Source organism: Neomonachus schauinslandi, chromosome 4, assembly GCF_002201575.2.
Source record: "Neomonachus schauinslandi chromosome 4, ASM220157v2, whole genome shotgun sequence".
Taxonomy (NCBI): Eukaryota; Metazoa; Chordata; class Mammalia; order Carnivora; family Phocidae; genus Neomonachus; species Neomonachus schauinslandi.
In genome coordinates, this window is record NC_058406.1 from 88862087 (window position 1) to 88882254 (window position 20168).

The window sequence follows — 20168 nt, forward strand, 5'->3', positions numbered from 1 at the left end:
CACCAGTTTAATGACACTATATTTCTGAGCTTAGGCAGCTTGCTGTGAAGATGGTAAGATTACCTCCAAGGCCCTAAGGATTTCTTCTGGAGAGCTTTAGGGTTTTCTATAGATTCCTTTCTAGGCATCAATAGTGTTTCCAGATTCCCTGAGTAATAGCAGCAGAACTATATAAACCCAAAGGGACCTTGTGACTTTGCCTCCACCCAATATTTTCCTCACACACTCCTGGAAGAAGGATGTTTCAGGAAGGCTCACTATCATCCCCTCAGCAGTGACTTTTCATATCCATGGTGGCACCCTGTTTCCCACCATATTTTAGAGCCAAAAAATTAAGTAAAAATTAGTATTTTTAGGAAACTTAAAGAGCACTCATCCCACGTCATCATTTTACAGATAAGGCAACTAAGACTTAAATGAATTGTCCAACTCATCTGGACAGTGGTCAAGGCGGGATTCCAGTTCAATGTCCAATTTCCAAATTAGGACTTTTCACATTCTACCATGATATTAGAATTCACCTTCTCATTTGATGAAACTACTGAAATATGAAATTCTACATGGTACATCATTCTAGAAAAAAAAAAAAGATGGGAGATCATGGTCACAATTTACTCTGTTTTTAAAGGGTACCCACAAAGTGAGTTAAAAGCTGCCTACAGTTCATGCGAGGGGAATGCCATGGATGATAGAAGATGACTTAATATTCTAAAACAACCCTACCTCTAAAGCTTTCTTAATATGAATGAAATGTTTTTAGCCTTCTGCTTCAAGTTGGCCTTCTAGCTTGATAAACTATGGCATCAGGAATAGATGGTCAATTTCAGCAATTCCAACATAGTTCTCTCCAATGTACAGTGCAGAGTTTTCCTTGGGGTACAGAGAAGAAAAATTTTCTTCCAAAGTTTCACTTTCATAACTAGAATCTCAGTTTTTCTGAGTCACAAAAACGAGTTTGAAATGCCACAACCAAACTGTCACATAACAGTTTTCTGCATTCTCTCCCTAATGAAAAACAAAATTCAGATAAGATATATATTTGATCCATAGTTGAAACTGATGTGCTTCTAAACTGAAAGAAACTTGGAAATTAACGTTTTATCTTTAAATATTAAAAATAAAATCTTTCTCACGGTATCCCCAAAATCATTTCTATTGTTTTCTGAACAAGAGTATTAATCAATGGAGGCCCTAAAACCGGATTATTCCCTAAAGTAAACTATATCTTAAGTGAGTTTTTTTTACATACCAGAATTATTCACTTTGGGAATAATTAAGGGGGAGCACATTATTTTCTCTACTTCAATTCAGCAGGAACTCTTAATACTACAGTAATCTGATTTTTATTACAACAGCAACCACAAATGGGATAGTAAGAGCTAACATTTATTGACTGCTCACTACAATGTCAAGCAAATATTAACTCAGTGAGTCTTGAAAGGAACCAGCAGATAATGGCATCATCCCCATCTTACCGATGAGAAAGACAAAGAGAAGTTAAGGAGCTTGTCCAAGTGGTAAAACTGGGATTCTAATCCAGCCGAGCTCTACTAACATGCACCAGAGCTTTAAAAAATCTCCCCTAAATAGATATTTTCTAAGCTTCCCATAGATGTGCTTTGAAAATTCAACAGTGACAATAGAGTAATAACATCTGATGGACATTCCAGATATTTTGTTTCTTTTTTTAGGGGGACAGTTTTAGAGTATGTGGTTATGGTCTCCATACTCCTAGAGCCAGTCTTTGGAGTCCAGTCAAAGAGATCATCAAGATGAGTCCAGTCCATTTTCCCAGATGCATTGTGCCAGCAGCATCCTTAAGAAACAGGGATTTCCATAAAAGGCTATTCTTGAATGACTGGCCATCTACAACCCCATTGGACACATGTGGGGATCCCTCCCCTCACCCCAATAATTTCTCAACTCCTGTTTGGGTTAAACTATGACAGTCAAAATATCCACTCTCAAAACATGGAGCAGTAATTTTCCCTTCCCACTTAGTCCCCTAGATTCTCCAAAGAGCAATAGGCTTCATCCTTCCATGAACTTGAGTGGGACCCTGCTAGACCATGAGAGAACCACTGGAGTGATGGAACTTAACAGCTGAGGGAAACCGTGGAGATTTTTTAGTCCAGCACCTTTATTTACAGATAAGAAACTGAAATCTAGAAAAATTAACAGCCGGACAGTTCCTCAGTAGTAGAACTGGGACGAAACCCTATTTTTCTGACTCACAGTACCCTTTGCCCTGCAACAAACTACCACTCCAAGACCTTAGAATTGACCCATAGATATACCCTAGTTAATTCATGAAAGAATTATATTAATAAATTCTGCCACAGTTCTCCCAAAGAGGCATACTGTACTTTTAATGCAGTATAATTTTTGTTTTCTATTTGTAATTTCCACCTACTCGAAACAAGTGGCCCACTGGCTAAAAATTCTCAGAAGCTACATGCTATACAAAGATTTTCATTGGAACCAGATATAATAACATAGAATTTGTCTCGATTGTACTATTAATATCACCTCCAATGTACCTAATTTACTCCTGGGAATTAAACATTTGTTAGTAATATTGATTAAATATTTATTTGAGCCAGGATCTTAGAGTAACAAGAGTAAAGGGAGAGTAACTGCCTAATTTTAAGTTGTTTTCTTACTTGGCCTTGCAATTATAAGAAAAATAATTTTTTTAAAAAATAAGATGGCTTGGTCGGTTAAGTGTCCGACTTTTGATCTCAGATCAGGTCTTGATCTCAGGGTCATGAGGTCGAGCCCTGCATTGGGCTCCATGCTGGGTGTGGGAAGCCTACTTAAAAAAAAATTAAATACATAAATAAATAAATGAGATATTAAGTTAAAAATCCCATGATGGCCAAATACTGCAACATGTATGCACAGAGAGTAACATGCTGTAAGAATTTAGCAAGAGACCACAAATTTCAGTATCTTTCTTCAGGACATTTTTCCTCCCAAGAAAAAATCAGCACATAAAATTTTATCCCACCAGAGTTATGTATAGATTAGATTAGGATTTCCACATGGTATGACTGCTGGTGGTTCTAAATTTTGATTGTTCAGAAGGTTAGGCATTCCACATAATGGAAATTATTTAGGGAAAAAACTGTCTAATTCTATTCCCAGGCAAATACAAGGACTACCTTCCTCCCCTCCCACAAGAAACCCTCTTAAGTACACAATAAAGAGGAAAGTTATATTCTAGGTAGGGATCAGATTGTAACCGAGGTATCTATCTTATAATTCCATACAGTCAGATAGTTAACAATTCAAAAGCAGAATGACCTATGTTGGGGCTCCTGGGTGGCTCAGTTGTTTAGCGTCTGCCGTTAGCTCAGGTCATGATCCCAGGGTCCTGGGGTCGAGCCCCGCATTGGCTCCCTGTTCTGCGGGAAGCCTGCTTCTCCCTCTCCCACTCCCCCTGCTTGTGTTCCCTCTCTCACTGTCTTTCTCTCTGTCAAATAAATAAATAAAATCTTTTAAAAATTTTTTAAAATTTTAAATTTAAATTTAAATTTTAAAATTAAAAAGTTAAAAATTTAACTTTTTATACATATAAGAAGATCCTTAAAGTGGAACCTTAGCATCCTAGGGAAAAATTATAAAATACTAGGAAAAGAATACACTAAAAATAGGCATAAGCAAATATTTGATATATTGGAATATATTCATTTAATTTATGAAGCTAATTTTCAAAACTCACTTTTAAATTGATTTGGTATAAATTTCTGTCTTAAATTTCTTGGCAAACCTTATTAACAAAATAATCATATTACTTAATTTCATCAAGACAAACAAGTCACTGAATGCTTAACATTAAATTTACAAACACCACCCCCCCACACTTATGATCTGTATTTGTCTCTCCCACAAGAAAAAAATGGAGAGAACCATTTCAACAACTGAAATATTCTTACTGTGGAGCCAATAATGTAAATAAATATATTTTCTATATATAACCACTATTTTTTAAAATAATTTCTAGAAATCACATTAATTCCCTCAAAATGCAAATGTATAGTTTTTCAAAAGTGATCGTCACAGCTCAGGTAGGCTTGTTTTGTTAATTCAGTATCTACCCAGCACCAAGATGCTCAAGTGAAAAGCAGCATTCAGTCAATAGCTTGAATATTCTGCCTTTATGTTGCTGAGTATCTAGGTGTTTAGTAACACTTGGATACAAATGTAGAAAATACTATTACATTCTTTTTTCATTCGTCATTTTGACAGATACAGTAATATCAATATTAAGACTTAGTCTGCCTTTGTATGCACACATACACACACACACACACACACAGTAAATCAGCTTTTTTAACGGATACTTAAAAACCAAAGTTAGAGTGAAAGTACCATGTCTTGCAAGAATGTTATTTGTTATAATCTAATTATGGGGGAAACAATCTGATAATACCTGTTTACAGTAGCCTAGCCACTTGATATCAATTACTCAATTATTAGATATTTACTGAGGCCTCTTGCCAGGCTTTGCCCTTCCTCAAAGAGATCCAATCTAATTACAGAGACGAGAAATAGACCTATGAAATTTAAACTAATAATATTAAAACTCATGCCTTATCCACATATCAGTGAGAAATCAGGAGCACAGACAGTAACATGCTATAGGAGTTTAGAGGTGAGAGCTCTTTTTGTGGACTTGGGTGGTCCCAAAGTACCACACGAAGCTGTAGTTTTGAGCTGATCTGAATGGGTGGTAGATTGGAGTCATGAAATGACTGCTTTAAGAGTTATGCACCTTCACAAAAGTAATTTTAAAGCATCCAGTCCTAAACCTGGCTATTCTGGTTTTCCACAGCCTTTTTTTATATATATGGTGAATATATATATGATGAGTCTAAGAAAGAAACAACATCAATTCTCAAATTAACAATGCTTATAATTACTTCTGGATTGGAACCAAAAACTCTAGAAACATAGGTGGAGTCATAAAAAAAAAATCATGAAGACATGTACACATCCATATATACGAACCTTAGCTATGATCAAAGGCATCTTGCACTAGTCTCCTTAAGCCAGAATCACCAGTATTCCCTTTCTTTCTCTGAGAAATTGCATAAATAAAAATAGGAAATAAATCCACTTCTTTGCAGAGATAATGGCTCACACTTAAAACACATCCCGAAGAATCTCTCATGAAAGACTAATGCAACAAGTTCATATCTGTAAATATAAATTGCAGAGAATGGAATCCTCGAGTGAGAAATTATTTCTTTTGCCTTATCTTCTAGTCTCAGGCACCAGCTTTATATAATGATTTGAAATGCTGAAGTCCCTATTTGGTTATTTGTAAGAACACTCTAGTTTATTGCAAAAGTAAATGTATATAGCTTTGTTAGCAAAGGGGCTATATATTTAATGTCCATTCAATGTTTTGGGAATCATCAATTGCTTGCTCTTGTTTGGTGCGGGAGTCATGTTTTGTTAAGTGCATCCACAACCAAGTTAAAGAGCAGATGTGTGGTTTGTGTCTTTGTCCATATAATTTTCTGTTTAGACCAAATAACATTATAGCTGAAAATAACATACCCTGATTTTTCCTGATGCATGCAGATCCTCCAAAGTTTAATAGGATATGGCCGAATATTTCTTCCCTTGAGGTTTCTAACCCAAAACAAGGTAGGAGCATGTAAAATTCCTACTGATATAAAATCCCACATGTTTAGGGGAAAAATCCCATATACTATTTTTTAGCACTAAATAAGAGCATTATCATGAATGCCATGTCTTTGAAAGAATCATGATTCAAATATTATTTCTAATATGAAGAGCATCCTAAAAATATTATAGTGAAAGACAGAGGAAAAAAACAGATGTTGTCATAGAAGTTTTAAGCACTTTATCAAATTTAGGTTGAATGTCTGTCAGTCCCTAGAGAAGCCTGGAGTTTTGTTGCCATCACAGTTTGGAATATAAATAATAAGTCTTAAAAACTCATGAGTTGGTACAGGCATCCTTCTGCTGTCTCCCTTTTGCTCTTCTTAACTAAACTGGTACATCAGTTGTGTTGAAGGTCAGGGGGGAAAATACATAAAGGCAGTATTGTAACCACTAAGAGACCTGTTCTCTTTTACTGTCACTCCATATTGACTGGCAGAAATTTGGATCTCTCTCTCTCTCGCTGTCTCTGTCTCTCTCTCTTTCTCTTCCACATCACAATATATTTTTCTCTGTTGGGGCTTCCACTCATAATCCTCTGTGAATTAACAACTAATTCTAGCTGCATTAAGGGCAGCCTGCTTTCTGTCTGTCCTTATTTCTGACTTCTAACACCAAAAATAAGTAAATAAATAAAAGAGAAAAACTGACAGCCGTGTGATTACACAGGAAGAAATAGAACTTCTACAACCTGGGCAATGGAATTCATAAGATGCAGTGCAATGTTAAATTCCCATTAATGTCTAGCCTATAGATATACACAGACATGTATAAATAGTTTATTTTAATGGAAAATTGTATTCTTTTGCCTTCTTTCTTCTCAAAAAAAAGGCACATTTTTGGCTTCCACCTTCCTTCGTTGCATACAGGATGTTCCTTTTAAACTCTAATGAATACAGATGGAGGAGGAAATGAGCAAAAGGAGGAACCAGGAAATAGCTGCTAAGCAAAACAAAATATATTAGCAATTTGTTGGGGAGTCAAATTGGAAGGGCTGCATTTTCAGTCCTTGATCAGAGTGATGAAATCGAGACTGTCCTAGATACATATATTAGTAGCAAATAGAATTATCTTAATCATCTGCTCCAAATGAATTTTTTCAAGTTTCTGCATACATATGTGGAAGAAGAAATACAGATCAAGCTTACCCCTATTAGTATAATTCTATGAGGATTCGGGGGAGGTTTAGTGGCTTTATTCCTCGACAAGTTCAATGAGAGCATCTTCAGTAAAATGTCACTCAGTATTTCCCATTGAATTTCATAGCTCAACAAATTATAAAAGACAGGATCTAAGACTTAACACTTCTCCACAGTGAGTTTTGAGATGAACAAGATTATGCATTGTTCAAAACCTGAAACAGACCTACTTAATTATTTTGCTATGTTTTCTGTCAGTGTCACAGTACTGAAAACTTTCAGAAATCTCCAGCTAACACCAGGTGCAGTTTTTTCGAATGTGGATAATGAGTTCAAATGAATTTATTTGAGAAGCAGCGCAGTTGAATAAAGGGCTTAAACCTGAAATTTTAGCTAAAGGTGCACTTTCTGGCAGAGGCCAGTTCGGTGCAGCCGTAATTTATCTTGTCAACATCTGCAAAGAACATCAGGCTCTATCCTGCTTTAGCTATCTTCACAAACAACTCATCATGAATAATTGGAAAAGAAATGGCAGGCAACTTAGAGAGAAATCTCTGCCATTAGCGAACTGATACCATCACAAAGGTAATAAATGTTGAGAAGACTACACTCTTTTAAAGGGAGACAGATTCAAGGTGACTCTGAGACTGAGGGCCAGATGGCTGACATTGTGATTCTGTTCTGTGATGTCTAATCGGTTCAACAAAAAAAATCAAACTGGCTTATATGTAGATGAGCTTTGGTTTACACAGAGAGAACGACAGTGAATTGAGGCAATGAGATGGCAAATTACCTCAACATTACTACTGGTTTAAGAGAGGGACAATAGGGGATCCTAATATCCATATTGTTACTGGAATAATCCTTGCATAACTGGATTCTTAACTTAAATGGTAATTCTTTTTGCCTCTGAAAATAAAACCTCTAAACTTTATTACTGACGATGTTAAACCATTTTCAGCCAAATACAAGACTTCCTCTGTGACTGAAACCATCTCCCAGAAACAACATATACAAATAGTCTCTTCCTTTAGGGCTCCTTTTTGAGTGGGTTGATAATAAGTTATTACAGTTTGAACGTTTCACTATTGTTTCTAATGTGCTGTTCATTCTTTTAAACCTATCCAGTTGCTCCCAAATTAGCTTTGTCAACAGTTTCTTCTGTTCAAGTTGCAAACCACAAGAGAGGTAGGAATTCTTGGATTCATACAGTGATTTCATGGTGTTATGTGTTGTGAAACATTGCACTGTATGAATCTGGAATATCTGTGAAGTGTACCCATCAGCTTATTGGTGAGGCATGTTGACTGATTCCAATCAATGCATCAAATAGTACTGAGAATGTCATCTGTAAGAGGAAAAAAAAGCTTCACTCAGAAACTTGACTGTTGTAAATTAAAAATGCTGCAACATTTGTTTTCTGAAAGATTAATGTGTGAATAAGCATTAAAACAGTTTAGGATCCTGTTTAGAACATGAATGTTAGAGTATTAACATTGTTGCTCATTTGCATTGAAAATAAAGAAACTCACTGTAAGTGAGTTTCAAGGATGCTTTTCATGAGAACAGAGTGGCAGGTTCCGTGTTTTGTGCCCATTTGACTTTGTGACAAATGAAATACCTTACAATTTCTATTTCCATTGTTTGGAATGAATTTGAACAAATACCAGTGCAGATCTGCACCGGGTGAAGCATTGATTATGACCTGAAAATAATAGTTATATTGCTTTCTTTAAATGAAAGCAAGCAGTATCTCATCTGTGACTCATGAATAGCCCATTCCAGCTAGCATCTGTCATTCACAGAATGAAGATTTTTCAGGAAACATAAAGACTCCTGTTTTTATTTTACCATTTTACTTTAAATGTCCTATGTGACAGGTGTGTCTTGTTTTCCACCCTTGACTGTTGGGCTTATGTCATGTTTTTGATTTTTTTTTTCATGAAACACCTCTTACAAAGAAATATATTTATTAGCAAAATTGAATTTAGTTTGACCCACTCGGTGAAAATGACCATAATAGCTTCTTTATTCCTTATTGAATAGAGTCAAATCATTTTCCAGATTTTAATTAATGTTGAGTCGGTCCTTCTGTGGTGTATAAAGAAAAAGATGAAACTGGTCTGAAAATGGGAAAGGGGAAACCGACAGTATTTAAACCATGTCTTAAACTTTCTTCACAATGTGCTTTTACATATCAAACATGGACAATGCCCTTTTGAGGGGAATGCAGATGGATTTGAAATTGGGGGGGACGAAGTTCTTAAGGAACAGGACAGCCACAGGTTCCCAGGGTATCAAGCCTGTTTGGGTTTGAGTGCACATCAGAAGGCAGTCATTGAGGCCACAGAAGGGAGATCTTTATCTCCAAAATGCAAATCTACACAAAGAAACCATGGAGGTGGGGAAGAAAGGGAAGCAATAGGGACTCTCACAGATTCCATCTCTTTTATGTCATCTCAAGCACACTGGAAATACAAGAGGCCTCTTGACCTGGAATTTGACCCTGCATCGTTGAATCTTGAATTTCTTGGGGTCACAGCTCTAATGAGGTTCACACACATCTCCAGAGGCAGGAAGAAGCCACCTAATGACTTATAAAAAAAAATCCGTATCGTCATCAAATGATGTATGTGGGGCTCCTGGGTGGCTCAGTTGGTTAAGCGTCTGCCTTCGGCTCAGGTCATGATCCTGGAGTCCCGGGATCGAGTCCCGCATCGGGCTCCCTGCTCGGCAGGGAGTCTGCTTCTCCCTCTGACCCTCCTCCCTCTCATGCTCTCTGTCTCTCATTCTCTCTCTCTCAAATAAATAAATAAAATCTTTAAAAAAAAAATTAAAAAAAAAATTTTAAAAATGATGTATGTGGAAGAGCTTCAAAAGCTACATCAGGTTGCAAGAGAGGGTCTGGGGTGGGGGTGGTAAGGACCAGCGACATGCTACAGCCACTTCACTACCACCCTGGACAAGGCCCCTCCGAGGCATGGTCACTGTGAAGGCAGTGAGGGGAAAGTACTTTTTAAGGGTTCTCATTCCTTCACTTTCTATCTAAACTCTTTTTCCCAAATCCTTTTTTTTTTTTTGAGGGACTAAGATGAATTTTCATCAGCTTGCCTCATTTGGCCAAAACAGAAAAAACTACCTGTGCCATTCTGAGTACTTGATCTCCTAATTGCGTAGGCAATGTAACCTATGATTAGAGGCAACGCGGGGAACAGTAAGAAAAAAGACACCAAGCGGAAATTTAACCCCTCCTCTTCTGCCCTTCTTCGTCTTCCACTCTCTATCCCTCCAACCTCTTGTTTCTGGGAACCCTTCCTTGCCTAGCCCTCCTCCCAGCCAGTGGCAATCGGAAAGAACATTTACCTAAAAGGGTTGGGTCTTTCCTGATCTAGAAAACCAACTCTGAACTCTTCTTCTAAAACATCCCTAGTTTTTATTGGTCCCTAGTATTTTATTGCTCTTAACTAAGCTACTAAGTACCATATTATCACAAGTGCTTTTTATGATGTCATACATGTCTGACGGGGGATTTTGCCCTCCCCCCACAGGGGACTTCTGGTTGTCACAGCTTGGGGGTTGCCCTGCATCTAGTAGGCAGAGGCCAAGGATGCTTCTAAATATCCTCCAGGATATAGAAAAACAAAGAGTTATTTGGCCCAAAATGTAAATGGTGCCAAGGTTGAGAAACTGCGGTAGGCTCGGCAGGACTAGTCTATGTTGTTCCCTGGCATAAAGTGGATCTCAGGAAATAGGTGTTGCCAATGCTTGCATGCCATGCCTTGGAAATGTGTTCTAGAGGACCCCATAAGCTTGTCTACACAACAGCAATTAAAACTTGTCTACAATGTAATTTGAGATTGAAAAACTATATAAAACCATAGCAATTTTTACAAATCTCCTTTTTTCTGCCTAAAATGATCTTCACTGACATATAGACAACCCTCAGCTAAAAATAATCACTAACTCAGTTATATCTTGTTGTATGGCTGTTGTTTTTCTAGGCTCTTTAATATCCGGGATCTAGCCAGACTCTTATGGAATTCATATGGGGAGCGATGAATTTAAACATAACTGTCCTCTTGTGTCTTCCCCTGTTTCGCAAAGGAAGGCACCTCAAGATCATCACGGATCCGTTGATATGTTCATTCGACAGCATTTTTTGAGTGCTTAGTATGTGTGGAAGATGTTTTGAGTTTCATGGTTACACCTGTGAACAAAACAGACACAGTCTACACTCATGTATTTATACTTAGAGTATGGGAGAGAAAATTTTTTAAAATATACTTCTCAGATACTACAAATTCTACCAAAAAAAATTAAATAGTGTTAGGAAATTGAGGATTAGTATGTTTAGGCCAGGGGCTATTATTTCCGATAGAGTGGTCATAGAATTTTCTTTGAGCAGAAACCTCAAAACAAAGTGAGGAAGCAAGTCATAGGGATGTCCAGGGGAAAAATGTTCCACACAGAAGTAAAGGCAAAAGCAAAGGCCCTGGGGAAGTCCCTGACATGTTTGCAGAGCAACATGGAGCTTTGTACAGCCAGTGAGGAAGAGAGTGAGAGCAATGAGCCACCAGGGAGGCCAGGGGCCAGATCAATTGGGAATGAATGAATTTAAACTCTGTCTTTTATTCTGAATGACATGAGAAGCCATTAGGATTATGAGCAAAGGGATGTCATGACCCAATTAAAGTTTTGAAAGAGTCACTCTGACTGATGTGTGGAGAGGAGACTATCGCTAGGATGGAAGCCAGGAGAGCAGTTTGGGGACCAAAGCAATAATCCATGTGCCTTTAACTAAAAATGAGATAGTAAGAGGTGGTGAGATTTAGAATGTATTTTAAAAGCATAGCCAAGATCTGCTGATTGATTGTCGGGGTGAGGAAAAAAAGAGATATCAAGAACAACTCCAGGAATTTTAAGCTGAACAATTAGAGGAATCGAGTTGCCATTATACTGAGATAGGGTGGGCTGCCTGGGTGAGTAGCAGGTTTGGAAAGGTAACCTAAGAGCTCAGTTATGAACGTCTTGAAGTTGAGATATCCATTAAATGTCCAAGTGTAGAATAAGAATGCAATTGAGGGGCGCCTGGGTGGCTCAGATGGTTGGGCGTCTGCCTTCAGCTCAGGTCATGATCCCAGAGTTCTGGGATCGAGCCCCCCATCGGGCTCCCTGCTCCTCGGGAGGCCTGCTTCTCCCCCTCCCTCTGCGACTCCCCTTGCTTGTGTTCCCTCTCTCGCTGTGTCTCTGTCAAATAAATAAATAAAATCTTAAAAAAAAAAAAAGAATGCAATTGAGTAGGTCAGTTTGGAGGAAGTCTCACTAACTGGTGAGTTGATCTAGGCTGAAATAACTATTTTGGAAAGGTTAGCATATAGATGGTATATAAAGTCATGAAGCTAGGTAAAGAACCCTGGCTCTAGGGTGAGCCTAAAGAGCAAAGAGTTCCAAGAACTAAGCCCTGAGACATTTGAGGAGAAAGGACAAAAAGGAAAAGAGAGGGAAAAACAATGGTGAGTGATGTGGAAAACAAAGGAAGAAGAAAAATTATTAAATTTCCTTACTATCTACAGCCCACTGACAAGTCTTTGAAACAGGCAGAGTGACATTCCTCTAGGGACTCAGCTGCCTCGATGTTGACACTTTGCTAAGGGCTAAAGGCAATCCTAACCTGACCCTCAGGACTCTGTAAGTCTACTTTAACATATAAAAATTCCTTTATCTTTAAACCCGCAAGATACATGTTGTCAATCATCCGCCAAGCATATGGCCCACCGATATACATATGAAGGGTCTCATGACTAAGGTTTTATTAGACGGTAATAAATGACCTTTTCCCAACAATAGCTAGCCCCGTCAAGGTCCTGGAAACCTTGCTGCCAAAATTTCTTAGAGACTTAAGCTATCCCTAACTGGCTTCCAACTTGAAAGTATATAATGGGCCATTCCTCATGACCCCGGTGCAGCTCCTTCTGCCCACGGGTCCTGTCCCCATGCTTTAATAAAACCACATTTTTGCACCAAAGATGTCTAAAGAATTCTCTCTGGGCTGTTGGCTTTGGACCTTAATGTCTTTCCTACATCAGTGAGTAGGGAAGAAGGAGAAGCAAAAGAGAGTGGTGGCCCAGGAGCCCCTATTTCAGGAAGGGTTGCCTGGCAGTCCTAAAGGTCCCTTTGAGGTTTATGATCATGAACTTAAAATGAGACTCGTTTCAAAATAGTTGGAGAAAAACTCCAGTCACATTTAGCTGCTGGGGTATAGGCATGGAAAGGTGGAGAGTTGTATTTAAGCAGGATCAGGTTTTCCCAGGAGACTATGATTGGGGTGGGCACTAGGGGGGCTAAGGGAGATGAGAGTGTATGAAAGAAAGTCACTGTAAGGATGGACCATGGACTTTATACTTTGTAAGAAGGGAAGGGAGGACATGGTAAGTCAATGAACTGGAAGATCAAAGAATTATTGAACTATTAGTATCATCCCTGCAGGGTCTTAATATGATAATGTAGCTCAGACCACATCATTAATGATCATTCAAAGATTCTGTGCCTACATGGAAAGACTAGTTCCTAAAGAGTGGTAGATTAACAGGATACTGAAAAATAATAATTACATTTGAGATGCCTTACATTTATACAGTGCTTTCATGTTTTTCAAAGATCTTTTTCTCATTTTACATTCTCAAATATATCATGGCCAGAGAAGACAGCTTTATTGAAGTCTCAGAAGTCTTAGAAGTCTTAAAAGAATCAAACTGGGACCCTATTTCCTAGATTAAAAGACATTTGGATATCCACTTATCTTCTAAAATAAATGTATTAATATTGGGTGTTTAGCTGATATGGTTCTATATATAATTATTTATACAACTTATATTATTTATCTTTTCCTATTGAAAATAATAAATAGTTCTCAAACAAGACCCAGAAACAAATAATGTTATCACGAAAATGTACACTATCCATTGAATTCAAAGAGTAGACAGTAGTGTGACATTTGACGTGTCCGTGGAGATTCATGGGCTGGGTCTTGAAAGTGTTGAACTTGGATATCTATGGGATATGTTTTCTTTCTTGGATAAAACTGTCAGATGGAGCTCAGCATGTAGCTCTGGCCATTGGACAGATCTTACAGAACCCTTCAAATACCCACAAAGGAACTACATTATGAAACTTCTCCAGCCTTATTCTCTACACTTACCCCAACTTCATACCTTTGCACGCTCTATTCCCCTTTCACCTGAAATGCTCATCCCCCACACCTTGCCTTTTTCCCCCTAATAAACCCTATGTACCCTCACAGAAGACTCGGTGTTAAGCCCAGTGTTAAGTTAGTTTTTCCTAATTCCCCTCAAGTTAAATGAATTTCTCCTTAGATCGCTCTGTGTCTCTGTCTGGTTTTCTTAGCGCATGCTCTTTTGTTTTCTAGTTATTCTAAGCATGTGTTTGTCTTGCCCACAAAACAAGCTTTTTGACAACAAGGACTTCTGTGTAGTTTCAAAAAGTTCCTAGGATCAATTTATGCACATAAATGATGCCTTTGAAAAAAGCTGGATAAATTATATTAGGTGCACCAAGGGCCAACCTGGGCTGGCAAGGAACCTCTTCTGGAGAGGGAGAGCCAGAGGACAGGGCTGTTGGTGCCCAGTCCTCAGCAATTCCAGGCAGCTCTGGAGAAGTCCCGAGAAGCAATTAGATTTGAGAATTGTGTCTCCTTCCTGCACCCTCTATTCTTGGGTGGCTCTAGACCAGAAAGTTTCTCCCCGTTTCAAATCCTCAACCAAGGAAGGTTCTAGAGGCCTTTTAGGTTTCCTAGCAAGTCAGAAATGCCAGCATAAACAAGGTGTAACTTGGGGAGATATAGTGTATTGGAGTGAAATGTTTGTTTTCCAAGAATATTTCATTTGGTGATCTGTAATTGTATTATTTTTGTTGTTATTATTTTATTATTAATAATGTGGCATGCCTTAACTACTGCATTTATGCAGGTATGTTCTTACCCCATCTCCCACATCCAAGTCCCAAAGGCCTCCTTCCCACTCTGTTCTCCTTCGCTCTCTCTGCTTCCTCCCAGTCCCAGCCCCCAGCACACTTAGACAGGTGACAAAGCTAGCCTCCCCTAAAGGAAGTGGCTTGCCTTCAGGAGCCTCCCTCTTCTTGCTTCTCTTTAAGCATCTAGAGTCCCCAAGGTGCTGACCCTATTCCTGGTATCTTCCACTCTTTATAATTTCTAGTGTCCTCCTCTGCTTCTATCCAAATTTGATTTTTTTCTCTCAGGACCTCGACCTCCATTCTCTATTATAGCAACTGGCTCTGCACTAAATGAACCCACACCATTCTGATGAGTAGCAGCATGTTAAAAAAAAAAAAAATTCTAGTCACTCTTCCTTATTCCTCCTTATTCATTTTGACAGTGCCCATTCATCTTTACTCTGCTCATCAAATGCGTTACTTCCAAAATCTATCTAGGCCAAAAGGGTAACTCAGACATTTGCATTGTGCCTGGCACATGGTAGATCAACCCAATAAAATATTTATTGAATGAGTGAATGAATGAATGAATGAGCTCAAATAGTGGCTGTGTTTGGCTTCATAGTGAGGTAAAATAAAAGCCAGACTTTTAATAAGAGGAACATTTTTAGATTACTCTCACGGTTGACCTTCCTCATCAATGTCCAGCTAGGCCTACTCCCATATTTTGACAAGACAAATTAGCTTCCCCACATACTTACTCTTCCCACCTTTTTTTTTCTGTCTGATTTGATAGTTATTTCCACCCATAAAGGCTTTGTCTTTACCACTTCTTTGAAAAACGCTGAATTAGATGAACAACTTCTTGCTTCCCTGAGATGCAACAGAGAAAATCTAGTCACTCTCCACCCTTCCCCACCTGCTCTCCTCCTCTCTCCCCATCTCCTTGTCTAGTTCTTCCCACCTTCACACCTCAGCCTCAGAGGCCCCTCCAACATTCTGGGGAAACAAAGAAAAGGAAATCTGAGGGTGCTGCCCAACCATTAGCTGCCTAATCCTTCTTTTGTAGCAGACTTAGCTTGAAACTTGGGTGAAAAGGAAATCTTAAGAGCGCTTTTCCCATACAAATCTTCTCCCTGCTTTTTATATTTTCTCTCACAGATAAACAAACATCAGATGTGGCCTGATGAAAGGCTTACAAAAGCTGTCTTCCCTCTTAGCATTTGGAAAAAACAAAAATAGAGAATTGTTTAGTTGTCTAGATCCCTATGAAATTTGCCATAATTACTGGAAATCCTGACCAAGTTACTGTCTTGACATAAATGATAATGAGACTCCAAACAGAGGAGTCATGGGTGATGGCAGGCTCAGGCCCTCGATGCTCACATACTTCCCTCCCTCTTTTTAAGAGTGCAAATATGAAGAAAAATGGGGGAAGTGGCACCAAGACAGTAAATTTCTCAATGTGCAAAAATTAGACTTTTGCATCAATGGCAACCGAGCCTTCCCAAATTTTAAAAGGTGTACACCTGCAAATGCTTCTGTTCATACTGTATGCCAAGAATTAGCACTCTCCAGTCATGTTCTGAGTGTCCAACCTTTCTATCCTGCTTGAAACAGATGCTACTTCCATGCCAATCACCACCACCTGTGGTTGCCATGTGTCATGTTGCATCACATAGATGTAATGCCATCCCGCCATCTCTTCTCCACTCCTCATTTTATCCGAGCATGTAATGTGCTGTGACTCTGCTGCTGTATACACTCTGTATACATTTCTGTTCTTCCTTGCAAGATTGTGAATGCTTCGGCCACTCCAATCGATGCAGTTATATCGATCTGCTCAATACAGTCATTTGCGTGAGCTGTAAACACAACACTAGAGGGCAGCACTGTGAGTTATGCAGGCTGGGCTACTTCAGAAATGCTTCTGCACAGCTGGACGATGAGAATGTGTGCATAGGTCAGTTCCATTATAATTTCAGCTATTGTTCTGTGCCTTTCGAGCTATGGGGAGCTATTTAAGGTGAAGAGGCTGTTGAGTTGCACCACGGCTGAGCCAGAATGAACTTTCTCAATGGAGAAAACATCCTTGTGGTAGACTTAAAATTCTCTTGTGCTGGTTGAATTGGGGGATATATCCTGAATCCTTATGTTATTGTTGCTTTAAAGATGGTGAGCCAAAAATCATGTTTAGAAGATAAAGAATTTTCTATTATTCTTTCTTCCTTTCTTTCTTTCTTTCTTTCTTTTTTTTTTTTTTTTTGCATGCAATCTTAAAACCTGGTAATATCAAACTGATAAAGTCTTAAGTTGTACATTCAACTTTTAAGATGGAAACTCACACTATGGGATATAATTATAGCTATGAGAAATTAGGATAAACTCTTACATATAACTGGTAACCAACAAATATCGATTGATTAAAAATATTGCCATTTGGAATTGAAAGCCATTAGCAATTGGTAATATAGAAGTTTGCCTGACTTTTCCATCCGTAGTAATGAAATTCCATTTATTTAATTTTCTTATAGCCCCCAAAAGGAGAAGCAATTTCTCAAAGCTATTGTAGGCAATTAATTCTCTTAGCTTCCAAGGTAAATAAGCTCTGGGAAACTGGGTCCACAGCGTTCTCTCGAGCGCTCTCCCCCACCCACCATGACTACTTGAGCAGTAGTCAGCATAAACAAGGTGAGAACCTGCCCTTCCCACCCAAAAAAGTTTCTCCTACCTTTTGCGTAGTGGAATCCATCTTTAAGAAAGGGAGCTGATGGGGGCGCCTGGGTGGCTCAGTCGTTAAGCGTCTGCCTTCGGCTCAGGTCATGATCCCAGGGTCCTGGGATCGAGCCCCACGTCGGGCTCCCTGCTCTGCGGGAAGCCTGCTTCTCCCTCTCCTGCTTCTCCCTCTCCCACTCCCCCTGCTTGTGTTCCCTCTCTCGCTGTGTCTCTGTCAAATAAATAAATAAAATCTTTAAAAAAAAAAAAAAGAAAGGGAGCTGATGGAAAAATAAGAAATAATAAATGGAATTTCACTTCACAATTTACTTTGAAGAAATGCATATATTTGAAATGGTCAAGGGTACGTGCATATCTGTTACCTCACCAGCAGGTCGACACAGGCAACTAATTTTAAAAGTAGAATTTTGCACATAGAGACTAATTTAAATAGAAAACACATGCTGAAAAATGGCAGGCAGTCTTTTGATCAAAAAAGAAATCTAATTAATTTGCAATTCTGGGGTCATTGTTTTCTGATTGGATTGTCAAGGTCATGTAGCCACTTGCCCAGGATCACATAATATAGCTATACAAGTTGTTTTGAATTCAGTTAGGCCAAGTTTACATAATACTGTTTATATCTACAGTATGTTCTATTTTTCAAAGTGCCTCCTTATCTATTATTTGTGAATTAGTGGAGAAATCACTGGACTTAGAGGCTGAAGAGCTGGGTTCACGTCCCAGTTTGTTACTTAATAGCTGTGTGCCTTAGGTAAGTCATTTCAGAACTCCTGGTCAAACTGGGATCATATGGGATACACAGGAAACACTTGGTAAACTGTGAACTCACTTGCAAATATGTTTTTTCTACTTAATCTTCATTAACAAAACTGTGGGGTAAGTATTCCATTGATAATTTCCTCTATTTTCTAGTTGAGAAAAGTAAGGCAAATTGACCCAAATCATATAGCTTTCTTGAAGAGTTAGTTTTCTGACTTCAACGCTTGAACACCTTCTCCCAAATATCCTGACATAATCAGCAAAACTAAGCTTGTCAGACTTCTAGTTATGGTATGATTTTTTGGATGACAGTAACAATTCCGCTATGAGCTTGCAAACAGAAATTCAATTGCCTTTCCAACTACTAGGGCTACAAAGATGTGAGGTTATCAATAACCCAAAAGACATGTAGCTGTCAGAATTTCGAATGCAGAGTTACATTTCACTGAATGTCATTTGTCAAAATATATAAATGTCATACTATAAATATGGAAACAAGAGAAAGGTAAAATAAATAGGAACAGAGGAATAAAAATCATTTATGTAAAACACAGTGTTAATTTCATATTATTTTAAATGAACAAAGAAAAGGCCCTAAAAGAAAAGATTTTATTCCGTATAATATTTCATAGGTAACAACTATATCCCAATGTTTTACTCAGAATATTCTATTCTTACGAACTTTGGCCTTTTTCCAGTCCTAAAATAATCTTATGAACTATAAAATCTGCACTTCCTATTCAATTTTAAAAGGTATAATTGTGTTGTAAATCTATGTTGGATTATCTCCAGACAGGAAGAAAGCCTATTTAGCTTTTGTCTTTTAAATAGCATGAACTAGAGATGAAATATGGAAAGCTTAATATACATTTTTTCCTTACTTAAAAAAATCAAAAGCAGTTGTTTTCTCCATTTCTAGAAAGTTTATTAGTTAAAATTATAAATCTTTGGGGAATTTTATTTTATTGAAACAAACATGTTTCTATTCAGTATTTTATACTCTTCAAACCAAGTAAATTAGTAAACCCAAAGATGAGAATTTTTAAGTACCATTGAAATTAGTGATAATATTCCCCACCTGCCAAAATTCCTTAAATTGCTGCCCTTTTCCTAAGGAGTAAAATTGTTTGTAAAGAATAAATTGAAAAATGTGGCTAGCTGGTGTATGTTACAGTCTATCTTTTGTCTCGAGTCTATATATGCATACAATGAATCAATAACTATTTCCTAAAAGAGCTATGGATTCTGCTTTTCCCACTTGAGGTATCAGGGCTGCCTATCCACCAGGCTAACGCTGGAGTTTGCTCTCTGAGGGCCATTGGTAGCCTGTGGCTCCCTATTGCCAAGGTTTGCCCTATGAAAAAGCATGAACCAATTCCCTCTTTTCCACAGTTCAGCTCCCCAAGAGGCTTGAGGCAGGACTGAGAATTAAATTTAAGAGCATACACCACAAGTAATTGAGAGTTTAATACCTTTTTGTATAGAAAGCACAAATGAAAATGAATGGATATTTACCTAATTCACTTTCACAGAATTAAGCGCCAATCTTGGAAAATTTGAACTTCATCTAAGTCTTCTCTAATTCTGAGGAAAAGAAAGGCACTTTTGTCAGTTCTTCAACAAATGACAGTGAAATCCACCACCCTGGTTATAAGGGAATAGCCCCTATCTTTGACAAAATGTAGACTGCGTTGAAATAGATGTCATAAACTATTTGCATCATTTTATATTATGGCAAATATAAAATGCAGACTATTTCGTGTTGCCACAGTGATTGCTTTTTTGTGACTACCGGTGAACTTACCCATTTTCATACAAATTCCAAGCACAGCCATGTCTCCAAAGATGCATGTAATTACCCTGTAT

The 20168-nt window shown here is 38.1% G+C and overlaps 1 protein-coding gene across 1 annotated transcript in view; it reads left to right on the forward strand.

Annotated features, from left to right (window-relative positions):
• Window positions 1–20168, forward strand: part of NTNG1 (netrin G1) — a 308158-nt gene that overhangs the window by 243092 nt on the left and 44898 nt on the right. The window contains exons 5-6 of the mRNA XM_044914340.1: window positions 5593–5658; window positions 7965–8024. Of these exons, the coding sequence (XP_044770275.1) occupies window positions 5593–5658; window positions 7965–8024 (126 nt within the window). The remainder of the gene's footprint in view (window positions 1–5592; window positions 5659–7964; window positions 8025–20168) is intronic.